The sequence below is a fragment of the Mastomys coucha genome, unplaced genomic scaffold, assembly GCF_008632895.1.
Source record: "Mastomys coucha isolate ucsf_1 unplaced genomic scaffold, UCSF_Mcou_1 pScaffold1, whole genome shotgun sequence".
Taxonomy (NCBI): domain Eukaryota; kingdom Metazoa; phylum Chordata; class Mammalia; order Rodentia; family Muridae; genus Mastomys; species Mastomys coucha.
This window is the reverse complement of record NW_022196891.1, coordinates 36,388,786-36,407,297: the sequence shown is the minus strand read 5'-3', so window position 1 is coordinate 36,407,297 and position 18,512 is coordinate 36,388,786. Positions and strand designations below refer to the sequence as shown.

The 18,512-nt window shown below is 39.5% G+C and overlaps 2 protein-coding genes across 3 annotated transcripts in view; one reads left to right on the top strand and one right to left on the bottom strand.

Annotated features, from left to right (window-relative positions):
- Positions 1-18,512, bottom strand: part of F13b (coagulation factor XIII B chain) — a 186,436-nt gene that overhangs the window by 15,178 nt on the left and 152,746 nt on the right. The window contains exons 2-7 of one of the 2 annotated variants that reach the window (XM_031384240.1): positions 9,094-9,294; positions 5,198-5,383; positions 4,406-4,582; positions 3,897-4,073; positions 1,462-1,641; positions 1,065-1,250 (exon numbers count right to left, since the gene is read on the bottom strand). In XM_031384240.1, the coding sequence (XP_031240100.1) occupies positions 1,065-1,250; positions 1,462-1,641; positions 3,897-4,073; positions 4,406-4,582; positions 5,198-5,383; positions 9,094-9,214 (1,027 nt within the window). In that variant the 5' untranslated portion in view covers positions 9,215-9,294. The remainder of the gene's footprint in view (positions 1-1,064; positions 1,251-1,461; positions 1,642-3,896; positions 4,074-4,405; positions 4,583-5,197; positions 5,384-9,093; positions 9,295-18,512) is intronic. The other variant, XM_031384247.1, reaches the window with a different exon arrangement.
- LOC116069714 (complement factor H-related protein 2-like) overlaps positions 1-18,512 on the top strand; it is a 187,601-nt gene that overhangs the window by 161,789 nt on the left and 7,300 nt on the right. The window lies entirely within an intron of this gene.

Genomic DNA, 18,512 nt, shown 5'->3' with positions numbered 1-18,512 from the left:
CCACCCCCGCCTCCTGCCCTGGCATTCCCCTACACTGGGGCATTCAGCTTTCACAGGACTAAGGGCCTCTCCTCCTATTGATGTCTGACAAGGCCATCCTCTGCTACATATGCAGCTGGAGCCATGAGTCCCACCATGTGTACACTTTGGTTGGTGGTTTAGTCCCTGGGAGCTGTGGGGGGTCTGGTTAGTTGACATTGTCATTCTCCTTATGGGGTTACAAACCCCTTCAGCTGGATCAGGAGGTTCTTAAATGTCTAAAAAACGATCCCAAAAATCATGGTCCAACCTAGCATTGCACTGGGCCTTACTCACTCCTATCTTCTTCCTTCTCCATCCCTATCATCTCTATTCTCAATTAATACATGGATAAAAAATATCCTCTCCCACTTTCTCTCCCTCAATTAATTTATTTAATCTCTTTTGTTAGCTTTTTTTTTAGATAATAAATATCTTATAGAAGCATGCTTGGGGAACTTTATTTTTCAATATCTAATCAAAACAAAAAATGAAAAAGATTGTAGGAAGGGTGGCAACCAAGAGTGAAGAGAGCTCGAGATATCCTTCAGTAAAATCTACCACCAGCGGTGCCCCTTAGATGCTGTAAGGCTCAGAAGGGTAAGATTCAAGATTCCAATCAGCAGGATTTACCTCAGGTTCATGAGAGTGTGTCCTGTACTGACCATAGTCCATTGGGGAGGGAAAGCAGATTATACTCATGGCCATCCACTAAGCAGGCATCCCTCTTTAGTAAAACTCATCTCACATAAGTGTGGTCATCAAAACTGCACAGATCATGGGGTTAACAAAACCTACACACCAGCCTAGCACTAATGATAATTTTGATTTTTTTAAGAAATGGCGTTTTGAATAATTTTTTTTATTCTGAGTTATTAATTTGCCCTAAATTCTATAGATACATCTACACACTCGAAAATGGACACAGTGAATCCAGTAGCTATGTGTCTCTACATTTTGCAAGCATTAGTGTCTGTCCATGAATAGGCAGACTGAACACATGCAAACAACATGTTAGGCTTAAACATTAGAAGTAGTCCACATACCAACACACTCAGGGGGCAATGTCCATCGGCCACGATTACAAGTTATCGTACTTGATCCTCGGAGACTGTAGCCCCGTCCACACCTGTACGTCACTTTATCCCCACTGTAGTAAATCTCGGAGTGTGGTTGTGCCATGCCATTCTCAACAGAGGGCGGCTGCTCACAGGCTGCCTTCTCCTTCTCTTCTGTAAAGGTACAATTAAAGAAAGAAACCAATCACAAGCATTTTAGGAGACGCTTATCCAAGATGTGACTGAGTAGGAACAGTAGCATGGGCAGATTGTGAGGGAGAGCACAGACAAAGATAAACATGTATGGGAATGTCACAATCAAATTCACCATTAAATACACAAATTAAAATATCAACGAAAGCTAACTTAAAAAGATTTCACCAACCAATACATTTTGGAGGTTCTGTCCACTTCCCATCTTCGCAGAGTAGTTCTTCTGAACCCTGAATCACAAAGTTAAGCTCACATTCTATATGTACTCTTTCTCCATCACGGTAAGTTGTTGAATGTGGTTGAATTTTAGAATTTAGAGGCACGGGTGGAGGAGGGCATCGATTTCTTCTTCCTTATGTTCAAAAACAAAAACAAAAAGCCCACCAGTCTATTTAGTCATAGAATTTTTTTAAAAAAATGATAAAGGTTCATTGAAGATATTTACAGAGTTAAGCACCATAGAAAACAGGGCAGACTGCAGAAACATCCTTGGCTGACTATCTCTGATACGACATCCCTCTCTGTGAGTGGACCTGGCAGCTGTTTCTTAAGGAAAAGTGATGGACTAGCCTGTGGTTATGTTATATGATGAGTCACATAAATTCAAAATGCCATCCTCACTGAAGGATTCTCTCCCTACTGTCTTTGAAGAATTAACCTGCCATGTTGTGGGTGTCCAAAAGAAGGAGGCCAGAAGGCAAGGGTTAGACAGCTACTTCATTCAGAAGCCACCAATACTGGCTCAGGAGCCAGCAGAGCACAAAATGCTAACAACACTCAAAATGAATTTTGAGTACTGTCAAGCCAAGCCTTGAAGCTGGCAACTGATATAACTCAACAGCCAAGTGAAGGCACACCTACACTCCTGACCCACAGAACCACTAAAGCAATAGCCTTGGGCCATCCGTAGTATTTCACACCTACACTCCTGACCCACAGAACCACTAAAGCAATAGCCTTGGGCCATCCGTAGTATTTCAGTCTCCTCCTCCTGTAGTCCTAAGTAAATTCCTCATATACTATAAAGAAACTAAAACGGCTCTCTTTCATGGTTACAGCTCCAACTTACTCTTCTGCAGTCTAGTACCCCTCAAGCTCCCTCTATGATGACACTTACTATATTTAAGGTCCAAATAAGCAACCTAAGAAAATAGCCACTCCTGCAGATTTTTCATCAACCCTGTAGTTGTTTTGCCATGTAAGTAAGTTTATAATGCTGTCTCCAGGATTAGGATGAGGCTATCTGGAGTTGGGAGGTTTATTGTTCAACATACTACTTATACTACACACAATAACTATTAATTACAAAATTACAGGCATGTGGCCATGCTAACTTGGAGGGGGCTCAGAACAGTCAGGAAGTTGTCATGCTACTGATAGCTTGCTAGTGACCCCTCCTCCCATGCTGTTATTACACGTCTATTGGGTTCAACTGGAAAGCTGGTAACCCTTCAAAGCCATCAGTCACTGCTTACAGAGTATGATAGGCACAGGCTGTCATCCAGGTGCTGTCCAGACAGCCGTCCTTCCTACCGTCATCTATTTCAACTATGCTTTTCTCCTTTACTCCCACGCCGTTGACCTGCCTCTTAGTAATAGCATTATCTCCTATATTATAGCGAAACTACTGGCTATCACGCCTTTTGCCTCTCACTCTCCCTAAATCCTCAAATCTCCATTTATTTTTCAGATCCAGTTCAAATATTATCTGTTGTGTCTATGAATATGGAAGTGAGAATTCTCTCACACTATACTAATCAAAATACTGAATGTTTATTCACACACTTGTCCCTGAGTTTCCTGTGCCATATGAGGCCCCTCTATGCTATCTACATGCATCTTCGGCAGGTAGTCATGGCTCCCCTTTGAACACAACTGGTGATAGAAATCCAACCTTAGCTATTCCATGTCTGGCTGGACTGCTCTAACTACGTGACTGACTTCATTTTCCATTTTTCCTTCGGGTTAATAGTCTGCCCGGTGTGATTCCCACTCCATAATTTTGGAGATGTACTTTGCACATCAAGAAATATATAGCCCATTAAGAAAGCTCTTTATCCAGCTAGACTGAAAATGTATAACAGAGGTTTTTAAATATTAAACATAGGCTTAGGGAGATGGCGAGATTGATCAAATTATTTGCCTTGTAAACAGAGAGGCCTAACTATGATCTCCAGCATCCCTGTGAAAGCCAGATACACTGGCAGGTGCCTGTAATCTAGCACTTGGGAGGTATAATGGAGGCAATCTGGTGTTCAATATCTAAGCAGACCGCCCAATTCAATAAGCTCTGGTTCAATGAGAAGACTTCTGTCAAAAACTAAGGAGAGGAACCGAGAGTGACACCTGGCATGAACCTCTAGCCTCCACATGCATAGGTGTTCATGCACCCACACACACTACATACGTATATACTCAGGTATATGCATGTTAAACCTAACAGATAATATTACACAAATGCATACAAAGCTTAGTTTCTTCAGAGAGAATAATTCATTGAGTTGGTACGTAACAATTAAAAATAGTTCTGGAATTAGAATTAGATATAATCATTCATAGGTCATGGATAATAAAGCTATTTTTAAGTATGAAATTCTTAAAAATTACCTTCACATATGGGAGATTCTGGATACCAGCCAAAGTTATAGCACTGAATTAAATCAGATCCACTTAGATAATAATTGTCATGACAGAAAAACTGAACTACATCTCCTTCTTCATAGGTTTGCTTTACAGGATGAAAATAGCCATTTTCTATTAATCTCAAAGAAGAGCACATTAATTCTAAAAAATGAAGAAATGATAAAAAAATCACAAAGCATTTATTTTTTTCTAGTAGAACAATTCACTATTTATATTCCATACCTGGAATAGATATTAAAACATTTGCTATGTTGTTCTATAAGCTTCCTAATACATTTTGTCTTGGTAAATACCAGCACTTTTAATTGAATTGAATTCCAAATTGCTAAAATTAGATTCTTCTATTTGAGAGCTTGAAATGACCAAAGTCTACTATTAACTAAATTCCAACTGAAAGCAAAACTAAGAGACACAGGGTGTTACTGGCAGAACAACTTATGTGGCCTGAACCTCTGCAGCAAGAAAGTTCTTACTGTGGCACCGCGGCGTGAGGGACCAGCCGTGAGCCTGGCACTCTGCTTCCTCAGTCTGCTCCCCTGCAGCAGTGTAGTAGCCTGCTACGCATGTATACTGCACTCTGTCCTTCACTTTGAATGTTCTCTGCACCGTGGAGTAATTTCCATGATCCAACTCAGGGGCCAAACATGTCTCTGAAAAAGTTAAACATGTATTTTATGAACTTTGATAAGCTTTCACAATACCCTATTAAAAAGGAGTCACAAAGTATATCCCATTGAATGTTAAATATAATATAGCAGTTGGCAAAGGCAGCTGTTGGAAAATGGAAAAGACCACTTTGCCTTTGCCTCTGTGGTTTCATTTTCGTAGCCTTCTATCAGCCTTCTACTTTGAAGTATTGGCCCATTGTACTTGACCTAAGGCCTCATTTCAAATGAAGTCTTGTGATGTAATAGTTTTATTAAGTGTCATCAGTGTATTTGTATAATTTAAACAACTTATACTGAAACACATTCTACCAATAAAGAAAATATTTGCATAAATTATGCAGAAAAGCCTACTAAGGTTCTCTCCCTTTGATCATTTTAGCTCTTTCTATTCAGTCCAAAGTAAGATATGATGAGGCAGGGGACTTGTTGAAGTTGAGAACCCATGGATTAAGAAAACACAAGCATTTTTAAAACAGCCAAATACTGTCAACTTCTCACACAGAAGAGACAGAGTGGAAAATAAATTATATAAAACAAAACTGCTTATCAAGCATTAACCTCATAGTTGAATACACTGCTGCATTCTCATGTGCGTACCTTGTTCTTTCCTGCAGGACGGTTGAGAAGACCACCCTTCAGAAAGACACTGGACCACCTCTTCATCCTTTCCCCCAGTGGTTTTGTATCCTGAAGTGCAACCGTAGCGCATACTTTCTTGAAGTCTGTACAGTACTTTGCCATCAGAGATGTAGCCATTCCTTAGGTCAGGCTTCAGACATTTTTCTGTGTTGTAAAAGTAAATGTGCTTTGTTTCATGATGAAATTACACTGTCTATCTGTTTAATAAAATTCATATTATGTACTTCACTAAATTGAAAAATGAACCCAAACACATATTGCTACTCTTAGTTGGAATTTTGAGGAGTAAAATAATGTTTACTCCATAATTCCCTGATTTGGTTTAGTTTTAGAAATATCTTACATGCCCTGAATAAAATTTCTTTGAAAATGGATTGAGTGTAACATCAACTGTTTTTGCATCTACAAGTTTTAATTTTCTTAGACACTTCTACTCTTCCCACATCTTTTGGAAAATACACTAATAGCTTTTAACTAGTCACCAGTAATCACAAGAAAAATCAATTTCTTCTTATCTTATTGATGTATTATTCCATAGTTTTTTAATGTAATCAAAGACACCCTTAATGGATCATTCAGTGATGCTAAAGTAACACTGTAAAACCTTTATTCATTCATTATTCTAGAAAATATTTTGGAATCCAGGAGTCAGTGTATGTGGACTTACTAAGTCATACATATGTACTTGAAAACCTTGGAGTCTACAATCAAGTTGTTTATAAAAATGTGCAGCAGTAAGGTACATGTAAGAAAATACCTTCACATTATAATTCATATAAGCCATATCATTAGAACTTTTTAACAAAGCAATCTAGAAGGGTTTAGAGATTTGTCCAATATGGTTATATTATCACAAAAATATTTAGTACTAACTATGTGGTATTCTATGTCAAATTTCCTACTTCATTAAGTATATAAGAAACAGGATAAAAAATGTACAGAATTCCCAGGATACAATCCACAGAACTCAAGAAGGTTAATTAGCCAAAGGGCCCAAATGAAGATGCCTCAATTCTACTTGGGAGGAAGAAGGAAGCAATCACAGGAGTCGGGGAGGGAGAGAGGGACCTAGGTGGGAAAAGGAATAGGAAGGGGAAAAGGGGAGCATGGTCAGGTATTGGTGCGGGGAGAACAGGACTGAAGTCCTGAGGGCCAGCAGAAAGAATGGAAACAGGCAACCTCAGGAGGGAAGAGGTGGGGGGGATCCTCTAGAATGTGCCAGAGAGCTGGGAGGTGTGAGATTTTCAAGACTCAAAGGGAGGGACCTTAGATGAAATGCCCTACAGTAAGAAAAGGGAACTTGTAGAGCCCACCTCCAGCAGAAAGACAGGGCATCCAGCAGCATATGTAGCAGAGGATGGCCTAGTCGGTCATCAATAGGAGGAGAGGCCCTTGACCCTGTGAAGGTTCTATGCCCCAGTGTAGGGGAAATGCCAGGGCCAGGAAGCTGGTAAGGGTAGGTTGCTGAGCAGGGGGAGGGGGGGGGGAACCAGAGTGCTAAATATTATATGCGTGTTTCTTGGGAAATATTTTAGGAATGTGGACAACTTATTTGTCAAAGAAACAGTAAATATAAGCATGGCCTCTCCTTTTCCCCTGGCCACTGTAGTCAAAGAGTACATATCTGATACTCCAGGTCATTTAGGGTCTAGAATTCACTTTCTATTGCAAAATGAAGTGTGCATGTGTGTGTGCATGTGCATGTGCATATGTGTGTGTGTGTGTGTGTGTATGTGTGAGTTCCATTCAGACTTCAAGTGATTAATGAGTAGTTATATAATAATAAAGAATTTTAAATTCTCAGAAAAAAAAATGAAAGACAGGACATCAAGTGGAGGGATGGGATTGCCATCCCACAGTCAAAAGCTATGACCCATAATTGTTTCTGTCTGAAAGAACTGTAGGAACAAAGATGAAGAAGAGCCTGAAGAAAAGGAGGTCCAGTGATAGACTCAAACTGAGATCCATCTCAGGAGGAGCCCCCAAGGCCTGACACTATTACTGAGGCTATGGTGTGCTTACGAACAGGGGCCTATCTTGACTGCCCTCCAAAAGACCCAACAAGCAGCTGAAAGAGTCAGACATAGATATTTATACCCAACCAATGGAGAGAAGCCAGAGACCCTTTTGGTTGAATTAGGGGAAAGCTGGAAGAAGCTGAAGAGGATGACCCAGTAGGAGGACCAGAGGTCGTGATTAACTTAGACCCCTGAGATCTCTCAGACACTGAGCCACAAGCCAGGCGGCATACACCAGCTGATGTGAGGCCCCCAACACATATACAGCAGAGGTCTCCTGGGTCTAGACTCAGTCAGAGAAGATGCATCTAACCCACAAGAAACTTGGGGCTCCAGGGAGTGGGGGGGACAAGGGAGGAGGTGGGTACATCCTCTTGGAGACAATTGGGAGGAGGAGGTGTGGGATGTGGAACACTCAGCGAGTGGAGGAGTGGGGGATAAAGTCTAGACTGTAAAAAAGAAGAGAAGAGAAGAGATGAGAAGAGAAGAGAAGAGAAGAGAAGAGAAGAGAAGAGAAGAGAAGAGAAGAGAAGAGAAGAGAAGAGAAGAGAAGAGAAGAGAAACAGACTAAGAATTTTCTTGTCACGTTCACAGTGTTGGTGATGAGATGAGATCACATGCAGTCAGTTGACTGTAGCGATTCTGTCTTAACGATTATGCTCCCATGCAAACCTCTGCAATTTTCTGTCTCTTAAGATAGTAAGTTTAAGGAACATGAATTTTTTCTATGTTATAATGACATTTATTTTATAACTCTGTCATAAAATATTCTGGTTTGTCCTGAAATCACAGAATGAATGGATATTTTATGCAGTTCTGTTTATTTTTTTATTTTATTAGATATTTTCTTTATTTACATGTCATATGATATCTCCTTTCCCAGTTTCCCCTAAAAAATCAAACCTAAAAAAACCAAAAAGCAAAAAACAAGAACAACCCCTGTTCCCTCCTCCCTCCCCCTGCTTGCCACCCTACCCTCACCTGCTTACTGGCCCTGGCATTCCCCTACACTGGGGGCACAGAACCTTCACAGGGCCAACAGCCTCTCCTCCCATTGATGACCGACTTGGCCATCCTCTGCTATACATATGCTGCTGGAGCAATTACTCCCACCATGTATACTCTTTGGTTGGTGGTTTAGTCCCTGGGAGATCTGAGGGTACTACTTAGTTCATATTGTTGTTCGTCCTAAGGGGCTGCAAACCCTTCAGCTCCTTGGGTCCTTTCTATCAACCACAGCTACTACCATATCAAAATGCCTCTTCTAAATGGAAAGGACTTAATGGAAGCCCTTTACTCTGGAAAACAGGAATTCAGGGTACTCAAGACATTTCACCTAAGTACAGGAATGCCAGCAATTATGTAATATGTGATACAAAGAAGCAATGTAGTGAGCCTGGTAAGATACTATTCACATAGCTGAAGTTCAGCAATCAGGGGATAGGAGAAAGAAAAGTGGTCACACAAATGAGTGACAAATATACACAAAAAAGCATTAGAAAGGTTCACTCTGAAAAAAAAAAAACCCTCTTATTCTGGCTTCCTACTAAAGATTGAGAATACAATAAGTTCTGCCTGACTTAAAGTCAAATGCATCTTTTGAACTGCTTAGATGTACATTTTTTAGGTATTTCTTCCCACGTGCTATTAAAACCAAATAAAATGACTTATTGATATAGCAACATCATTGACAGAATTTCACATATGGTATTTTATAACAGTACGTTTCTTGTTATATATGTATGTAAAGTTTAATCACCATTCACATTTAATACAAATATTCTTTCCTCAGAAACTAGTCCATAGTAACCAAGCTGACACCATGCACTGACTTACTGTAGCACCTTGGTTTTGGAGACCAGCCTTCTGCTGTACACCTCATTTGTTCTTCTTGCTTCCCACTTTCAGTTGCATAGCCAGCCAAACAGAAGAATGATAGTTTTTTGTCTATGCTCATGGGGAAGTAAAATCTTTTAAATGTATAATAATATTGGGCAATCCTTCCATTTTCCACAGTAGGAAAATCACACTGTTTCTCTGAAATGAGGAAAACTCAAGCTGAAAATGGAAAAACATGCAAGCCCATAAAACTCATTATGAAACAACATTCCTAAAGGTCACACTGGTAAGAGTAAAAATAAGAATGAAAGTTTATTTCATTTTAATAATAGGGTTTATTTAATCTCATGTGTTAATGTATTCTATATTCTTTGTTCACACTTTTTAAACCAAGCAGGCCTTCCATTCACAGATCAGCTCTGCTTGGATCACCTGTTTCAGTGCTCAATAGCCATGGCGTTGACACCATGTATTGGCAGGGATTTGATTGCAAGTCTCCCCATAGATGCCAAAATGTGTGGATGCTCAAATCTTTATGTTCAGTGATTTAAAAATTTTCATATAACTTACACATCACCCATGTATCTGAAATCATCTCTAGATGCTTAGAACATTTAGTACAATGTCTGATCATCATTTTATGAATGTGAATTCAAATTCAAGTTTTGGCTTTTGGACCTTCCTGGATATTTTTTTCCCAATTTGATGCATCTGAAGTTGGTCAAGCCTGCAGATGGAAACCCAGAGATGCAGGCTGCCAACTTTCTGTGATCAGTGTCACCTATATCAGATGGCACAGTTCTGGACTAAATGAGGTCCTTGAGATACATAAACCATACACAATTGTGAAATAAGTGGCATATGATTTTGAGGGAAAAGGGCATGTAAACAACTGAAATAAAACCTTTCAAGAGTAAATTTCAAAACCAGAATGTTTAAGTGACCAGAGAACAAATATTTAGCTTGCCTGGTCATTGGGAAATTCACACTCAAACCATTGCATATACTGCAATACCATCAACATAACAAAAAGGACAGGGACAGATCTTCACAATGAATGATGAAACAGGACTCTCATATATGAGGAAATATGTTGGAGATATTTACTATAAAAGAACACATAGTAGGCCATCTCATAGTAATGTACATTGAGTCTAAAGAGACAGAAGTGCTTTTACATTAGCACTGTTCATAACAGTATCAGATTGCAAACTAGAGACTGCAAACTTCTCTCCCTTTAATGGCAGAGAAGATAGTGGCACAGTTTGTGTTAGCATCAGGGCATCCAAAGCCTGTAGCAACGCATGGGCAGGTCTCACAGACCTGTTGCCAGGGCAACAGCCACTATATTCCCAGGATCCATTGGGCTCACCTTCCACATTTACCTGAGGTCACTACAGCAGAACCCATATATATACAGGGAACATTCTGCCATCTCTCTCTCTCCTGCTACTGCCCCTTCTCTCCCTCTCAATTAAACCTCTTACACGTGGAAATGTTTGGGCCTAATGTGTGGTATGTTCTGAAGCGACCTGCCGTTCTAACACATCAGTTTGGACTAGTGGTTCACAACCTTCCTAGTACTGTGACATCTTAGTAATACAGTTCTTCATGTTGTCATGACCCCCGCTACCATAAAACTATTTTGTTGTCACTTCATAATTATAATTTTGCTACTGTGATGAATCATAATGTAAATATTTGATATGCAAGAAATCTGATACATGACCCCAAAGAGTTCACAACCAACAGGTTGTTGATTATAGGTTGTTGATCATTACTAGTTTAGATAATTTTCTAATACAGTGAGCTTCATAGAAGCCTACAATTTCAAATCATCCTCCAGAGCATAATAGTGAATGAAAGAAGCTAGTTGCATGTAAGTCATGTGACTTGTTTGAGGAGGGAAAGTGACTTATGGTAAAGAAGGCAGAATGGTTACCTCCATGTTCTGCTGCCTTAGAAAGAAAATAATGATAACATCAGCCAGGAATGAGAAAAACAAGACAAAATTATAGTCACCATATCATTGTCAGCATCTAATGAAACACATGCAGTAAAGTTCCCAAACATTCTAGTATTTTCCACGCATAATTGCGAGTTTACCATGAAAAGACCCAAAGTAGCTGCTTTGGAGAACACTGATGGCCCCAGGGGCCACTGTTCTGGACAGAAGAGGCAACACAACCAATGGGCACACTGTCCTGGGTTATACCTCAAATCTACAGTGTTGATATCTCTGGACAATTTGATTTATACCATTGTAAATCACAATATGACATAATCAAACCCAGAACCTCTCACTCTCTCACAATATTCCTGTTTATATAATCAACAATATTGGCATCAAAATAATCACTATATAATAACTCCAGACAAAGAAAATAGAATCATGAGAATACTTGCTAGTGATTTTATTCTTTCAAATTTCTCACATTAAACTCTCTCCTCTTAAAGAGAGGAGAGAACTAAACTTATGCAGGTGTTACTATTGCCTAAAATTATAATTAAGGCAAATAAGTGACTTTCAAATTGACCAGATTACCAGCATTATCAGCATTAATTTGGCTAATACCAAATAAAGCAGAAAGCACTTTAAAGTAGTTAGAGCCTGGCTCCCCATGCTCCCATATCTAGAGAAACAAAGGATGCCAAATAAACATTATCAGGATGTTTAAACCAGTTACTTTTATGTAAAGCATGCATTACAAAATTGGTATGTTAAAATGAATTAGGTCAAAATTCAAGGACTATGACATTTAGATGACACTTAGACTCTCTGTTCTCTATATGTATTTTAGAGAATAAAGAGAAATCAAGGAATTAATTTTACCTTCTGCATAGAGTTCTCCTGAGATGATTAATAAAAGAATAAATTGCAAGTATCTCAGATTCATCTTCAGTGTATGTCTCATGAAGATTTTTACAGCTCTAAAGCACCCAGGATCTCATTAAGTACACAATACTTTTCTTGACAAAACAAGTTAATAATTACAATGCCTGTCTAAGGACCTTTGGAACAAGATAACATTTTACTGAAACTATTCTCAAATAACTGAAAATACTGTGCCACTATTACCTGACAATATTTTTTTTCCGAGTTTAATAAGAACATATGAGGCAACAGAGGCAAAAATAACAGCAGCATAAATAATGAATCCAGGCTAAATAAGGAAGGGTATATTTCAAATCAGATTCACAACTATTTATTCCTAGGGCAAAGTCTACCTGCTTGCTGCTGTTTACCAGCTTTGAGCTGAGCAAAGATGAACTTAAGGTACATGAGGTAGTGGATACCTGATATGAAAATACATTGTCTGGCCAGCAGTCTCCCAAACATAAATGATCTTGTCTTAAACTATGACGGGAAATTATAAAGAGCAGTAAGGCACAACATGTGCTGTGTTTTAGTATTACAGTATTACTCACTTATGAGAAAGTTTTGAATGACTACTATGGGCAAGTTATAAAGTCCCTGTCTCCACGGCTTAAACACTTTTCTGACCAAGCCAGCTCAGTCAGTCAACAAGGTCTCAAGCAAGGGAGAGAGGATTGAAAAAGAAAGACAGTTAGACAAAATTATAGCATGATCCCAGCCCATACTGAGGCTAAAGCAGGTTTATTTTTCTCTAGCCCACTTTTATACCATTCTAGGTACATTCAAAAAAACATAGTCAGTTCTTAGATCAAAGACAAAGTAATCAAGCAAAATAGTAAACAAGGAGATCACGCAAGAAAGTAGTCAAGCAGAGTAGTAAGCAAAAGGATCACACAGGTAATAACTCAGCAAAGCAGTAAGCAAAGCCCCATGCTCCCTGTTTCTAATATTCTTCTCTGTGCCTCCTTCCTTGTCCAAGCCCAGTAACAAACGCTAAATTCTTAGAAGCTGCACCAAGAGCTCTCAACACTTTCCACCTAGGCTTCACCTGTGAAAACTACTGTGTTACAGAATTGAGGGTCCTACACATGATCATTCAGAAGATATATTCAAAGCATAACAGTGCCCAGTACTAAACTGCTGCCCCATCCTTCATGTCTTTGGTGTGGTATATTGATTAGGTTCCTTGTGAAACATATCTTTGCATCTCAAGCCCAAGTCCTAGCTGGCAATGGTGTACACTCCACTCACTGCTCTGCTGCATTTGCTAGTTTCCTGTTTGCGCTAGTGTCTGTTCATCAGGGATAGCCTGGTCTGGCTTTTGTAGCCTGTGATGCTGGCTTTACTGAAGGAGTTTGGAAACTTCTTTGCTTCTTTCTGGGTGGGTGGACACAGCTAAAGCAGGGTTGTTCTAGTTCATCTCAAAATATTTGGGAGAAACCACAATTTAGAAAAGGTCTTAATATTTTTTGTTTTTAATTTCTTGTTCAGTTTAAGTGTTTTAATTTTTCTAATTTTTTGTGTTTCAGTCTTGACAGGTATTTTAGTCCATTTTGTCTTTGCTATGACTGATGCTCAGTACTCAAAGAAAATGTTTTTATTTTTTTTCTATAAAACCATATATCTTTTCATTAGATATTTTCTCTATTCACATTTAAATGTTATTCCCTTTCCCGGTTCCCCTCAACAAAACCCCTATCCCATGCCCCCTCCCCTGCATCTATAAGTGTTCCCCCACCCACCCACCACTTCCACCTCCCCACCCTTGAATTCCCCTACACTGAAGCCTTCACAGGACCAAGGGCCTCTACTCCCATTGATGCTCAACACTGCCATCCTCTGCTACATATACAGCTGGAACTATGGGTCCCTCCATGTGTACTAATTGGTTGGTGATTTATTACCTGGAAGCTTTGGGGTTGGGGGGGGGGTGTTTGGTTGATAGTATTGTTCTTCATATGAGGTTGCAAAACCCTTCAACTCCTTCAGTCCTTTCTCTAACTCCTCCATTGGGGACCCCATTGAGGACCCCATGCTCAGTCCAATGGTTGGCTGTGACCATCCATCTCTGTATTTGTCAGGCTCTGCAAGAGACTCTCAGGAGACACCTATATCAGGCTCCTGTCAGCATGTACTTCTTGGTATCCATAATACTGTCTGGGTTTGGTGACTGTATATAGGATAGATCCCCAGGTGGGGCAGTCACTGGAGGGCCTTTCCTTCAGTTTCTGGTCTACACTTTGTCTCCATATTTGCTCCCATGAGTATTTTGTTCTCATTTCTAAGAAGGACTGAAGAGCCCACACTTGGGTCTTCCTTCTTCTTGAGCTTCATGTGGTTTGTGAATTGTATCTTGGGTGTTCTGAATATTTGTGCTAATATTCACTTATCAGTGAGTGCACACCATGTGTGTTCTTTTGTATTTGGGTTACCTCACTCAGGATTATATTTTTAGGTCCATCCATTTTCCTAAGAATTTCATGAATTCATTGTTTTTAATAGCTGAGTAGTACTTCACTGTGTAAATATACCACATTTTATGTATCCATTCCTCTGTTGAAGGATATCTGGGTTCTTTCCAGACTCTGGCTATTATACATAAGGCTGCTATGAACATAGTGGAGAATCTGTCCTTGTTATATGTTGGAGAATATTTTGCATATATACCCAGGAGTGGTATAGCTGAATTCGTAGGTAATACAATGTCCAATTTTTCTGAGAAACCACCAGACTGATTTCCAGAGGGTTTGAACCAGCTTGCAATCCCACCAACAATGGTGGAATGTTCATCTTTTTCCATATCCTCACCAGCATCTGGTGTTCCTGAGTTTTTGATATTAGCCATTCTGATTGGTATGAGGTAGAATCTCAGGGCTGATTTGATTTGCATGTACCTAATGAGTAAGGATGTTGAACATTACTTTAGGTGCTTCTGAGCCCTTTGATTTTCATCCGTTGAGAATTCTCTGTTTAGCTCTGTTCCCATTTTTTAAAAGGGCTATTTGGTTCTCTGGAGTCTACCTTCTTAAGTACTTTGTCTATATTGTATATAAATCCTCTGTTGGATGTTGGATTGGTAAAGATCTTTTCCCAATCTGTTGTTTACCGTTTTGTCCTATTGACAGTTTCCTTTGGCTTACATAAGTTTTGCAATTTTATGAGGTCCCATTCATGATTCTTGATCTCAGTATAAGCGATTGGTGTTCTGTTCAGGAATTTTTCCCCTGTGCTCTCATATTTGAGGCTCTTCTCCACTTTCTCCTCTATTAGTTTCAGTGTATGTGGTTTTATGTAGTGGTCCTTGATCCACTTGGACTTGAGCTTTGTACAAGGAGATAAGAATGGTTCGATTTGCATTCTTCTACATGCTGACCTCCAGTAGAAGCACCACCATTTGTTCAAAATGCTGTCTTTTTTCCACTGGATAGTTTTAGCTCATTTGTCAAAGATCAAGTGGCCATAGGTATGTGGGTTCATTTCTAGGTCTTCAGTTCTGTTCTGCTGATGTTCTTGCCTGTCCCTGTACCAATACTATGCAGTTTTTATCACAATTGCTCTATAGTACAGCGTGAGGTCAGTGATGGTGATTACACCAGAAAAGTTCTTTTATTGTTGAAAATAGTTTTTCTGATTTTTCTCTCTGGTGATTTTCTAAGGTGGGACCAGCCAGGGGCACAGACCTCAGGAGTCACAGAGGAGTTGCAGGGCAGCAGGGACAGGATCCTCTCAGCCTCCCAGTGACAGCAGTGGATCTGCAATCTTCTCTGTCCCTTCCTGCGAGTGGAGAGCCTGCCTCCAGGAAATGCTTTAACCCAGGGACTCTGGTGAGATCCACCATTTTCTCTCTGGTGACTTTCTAAGGCGGGACCAGCCAGGAGGCACAGGCCTCAGGAGTTGCAGGAGAGTTGCATAGCAGCAGGGACAGGTTCCTCTCAGCTTCTGAGTGACAGCAGTGGATCAGCAACCCTCTCTGCCCCTTCCCTACAAGTGGAGAGCCTGCCTCCAGGAAATACTTTAACCCAGGGACTCACCCATCTGCGCCCAGGATTTACCAGAGGAGAGTTAATCTCCCAGAAGTACTGACAAAGGCTTACAGACCCATATGAGGAACAAGCTCTAGTCAGAGACTGCAAGAACATCTAACATCAGAGATCAACAGATGGTGAAAGGCAAATGCAAGAATCCTACCAACAGAAACCAAGACAAGTTGGCTTCATCAGAACCTAGAACTCTCACCACAGCAAGTCCTGGATATCCCAAAACACCGGAAAAGCAAGATTTGGATCTAAATTCATATCTCATGATGGTGCTAGAGGAATATAAGAAGGACATGAATAACTCCATTAAAGAAATACAGGAGAACACAGGTAAAGAGGTACAAGCCCTTAAATAGGAAACACAAAAATCCCTTATGGAATTACAGGAAAACACAAACAAACAGGTGAAGGAATTGAGCAAAACCATCCAGGACCTAAAAATGGAAGTAGAAACAATTAAGAAATCAGAAAGAGAGACAACTCTGGAGTTAGAAATCTGAGGAAAGAAGTCAGGAAATATAGATGCAAGCATCACCAACAGAATACAAGAGATAGAAGAGAGAATCTCAGGGGCAGAAGATACCATAGAAAACATTGACACAACAGTCAAAGAAAATGCAAAATGCAAAAAGATCCTAACCCAAAACATCCAGAAAAACCAGGACACAATGAGAAGACTAAACCTAAGGATAATAGGTATAGAAGAGAGTGAAGACCTCCAACTTAAAGGGCCAGTAAATATCTTCAACAAACTTATAGCAGAAAACTTCCCTAACCTGAAGAAAGAGATGCCCATGAACATACAAGAAGCCTATAGAACCCCAAATAGACTGGACCAGAAAAGAAATTCCTCCTGCCACATAATAGTCAAAATAACAAATGCACAAAACAAAGAAAGAATACTAAAAGTAGTAAGGGAAAAAGGTCAAGTGACATATAAAGGCAGACCTATCAGAATTATACCAGACTTCTTACCAGAGACTATGAAAGCTAGATGATCCTGGGCAGATGTCATACAAACCCTAAGAGAACACAAATGTCAGCTCAGACTACTATACCCAGCAAAACTCTCAATCACCATAGATGGAGAAACTAAAGTATTTCATGACAAAACCAAGTTCACACAATATTATTTCCACAAATCCAGCCTTTCAAAGGGTAATAAGTAGAAAACTTCAACACAAGGAGGGGAACTACATCCCTGAAAAAGCAAAAATGCAATCTTCTAACAAAACTAAAAGAAGATAGCCACATGAACAGAATTCAAACTCTAACAACAACAACAACAAAAAAAACAAGAAAGCAACAATTACTTTTCCTTAATATCTATTAATATCAATGGACTCAATTCCCCAATAAAAAGACACAGACTATCAGATTGGGTATGTAAATAGGACCCAACATTTTGTTGCATACAGGCAACCTACCTCAGTTTCAAAGACAGACACTACCTCAGAATAAAAGGGTGGAAAACAATTTTCCAAGCCAATGGTCCCAAGAAAAAAGCTGGAGTAGCCATTCTAATATTGAATAAAATCAACTTTCACCCTAAAGTGATCAAAAAACATAAAGAGGGACACTTCATATTCATCAACAGTATGATCTACCAAGATGAAGTCTCAATTCTGAACCTTTATGCTCCAAATCAAAGGGCATCTACATTCATAAAAGAAACTTTACTAAAGCTCAAAGCACATGTTACACTGCACCAATAGTAGTGGGAAATTTCAACACCCCACTTTCTGCAATGGACAGAACATGGAAAAAGAGACTAAACCAGGACACAGTGAGATTAACAGAAGTTATGAGACAGATGGATTTAACAGCTATCTATAGAACTTTTTATCCGAAAACAAAAAGATATACCTTCTCCTCAGCACTTCATGGTACCTTCTCCGAAATTGACCATATAATTGGTCACAAATCAGGCCTCAACTGATACAAGAAGATTGAAATAATTCCTTGTATCCTATCAGATAACCATGGACTAAGGCTGCTCCTCAATAACAACATAAACAATAGAATGTTCACATACACGTGGAAGCTTAACAACACTCTACTCAATGATAACTTGGTCAACAAAGAAATAAAGAAAGAAATTAAAGACTTTCTAGAGTTTAATGAAAATGAAGCCACAACATACTCAAATTTATGGGACACAATGAAAGCAGTCCTAAGAGGAAAGCTCATAGCTTTAAGTGCCTCCAAAAAGAAACTGGAAAGAGCATACACCAGCAATTTGACAGCACACCTTAAGGTGCTAGAAAAGAAGCAAATTCACCCAAGAGGAGTCAAAGGCAGGAAATAATCAAACTCAAGGCTGAAATAAACCAAATAGAAACAAAAAGAACTATACAAAGAATCAACCAAACCAGGAGCTGGTTCTTTGAGAAAATCACCAAAATAGAAAAACCTTTAGCCCTAACAAGAGGACACAGAGACAGTATCCTAATTAACAATATCAGAAATGAAAAGGGAGACATAACAACAGACACTGAGGA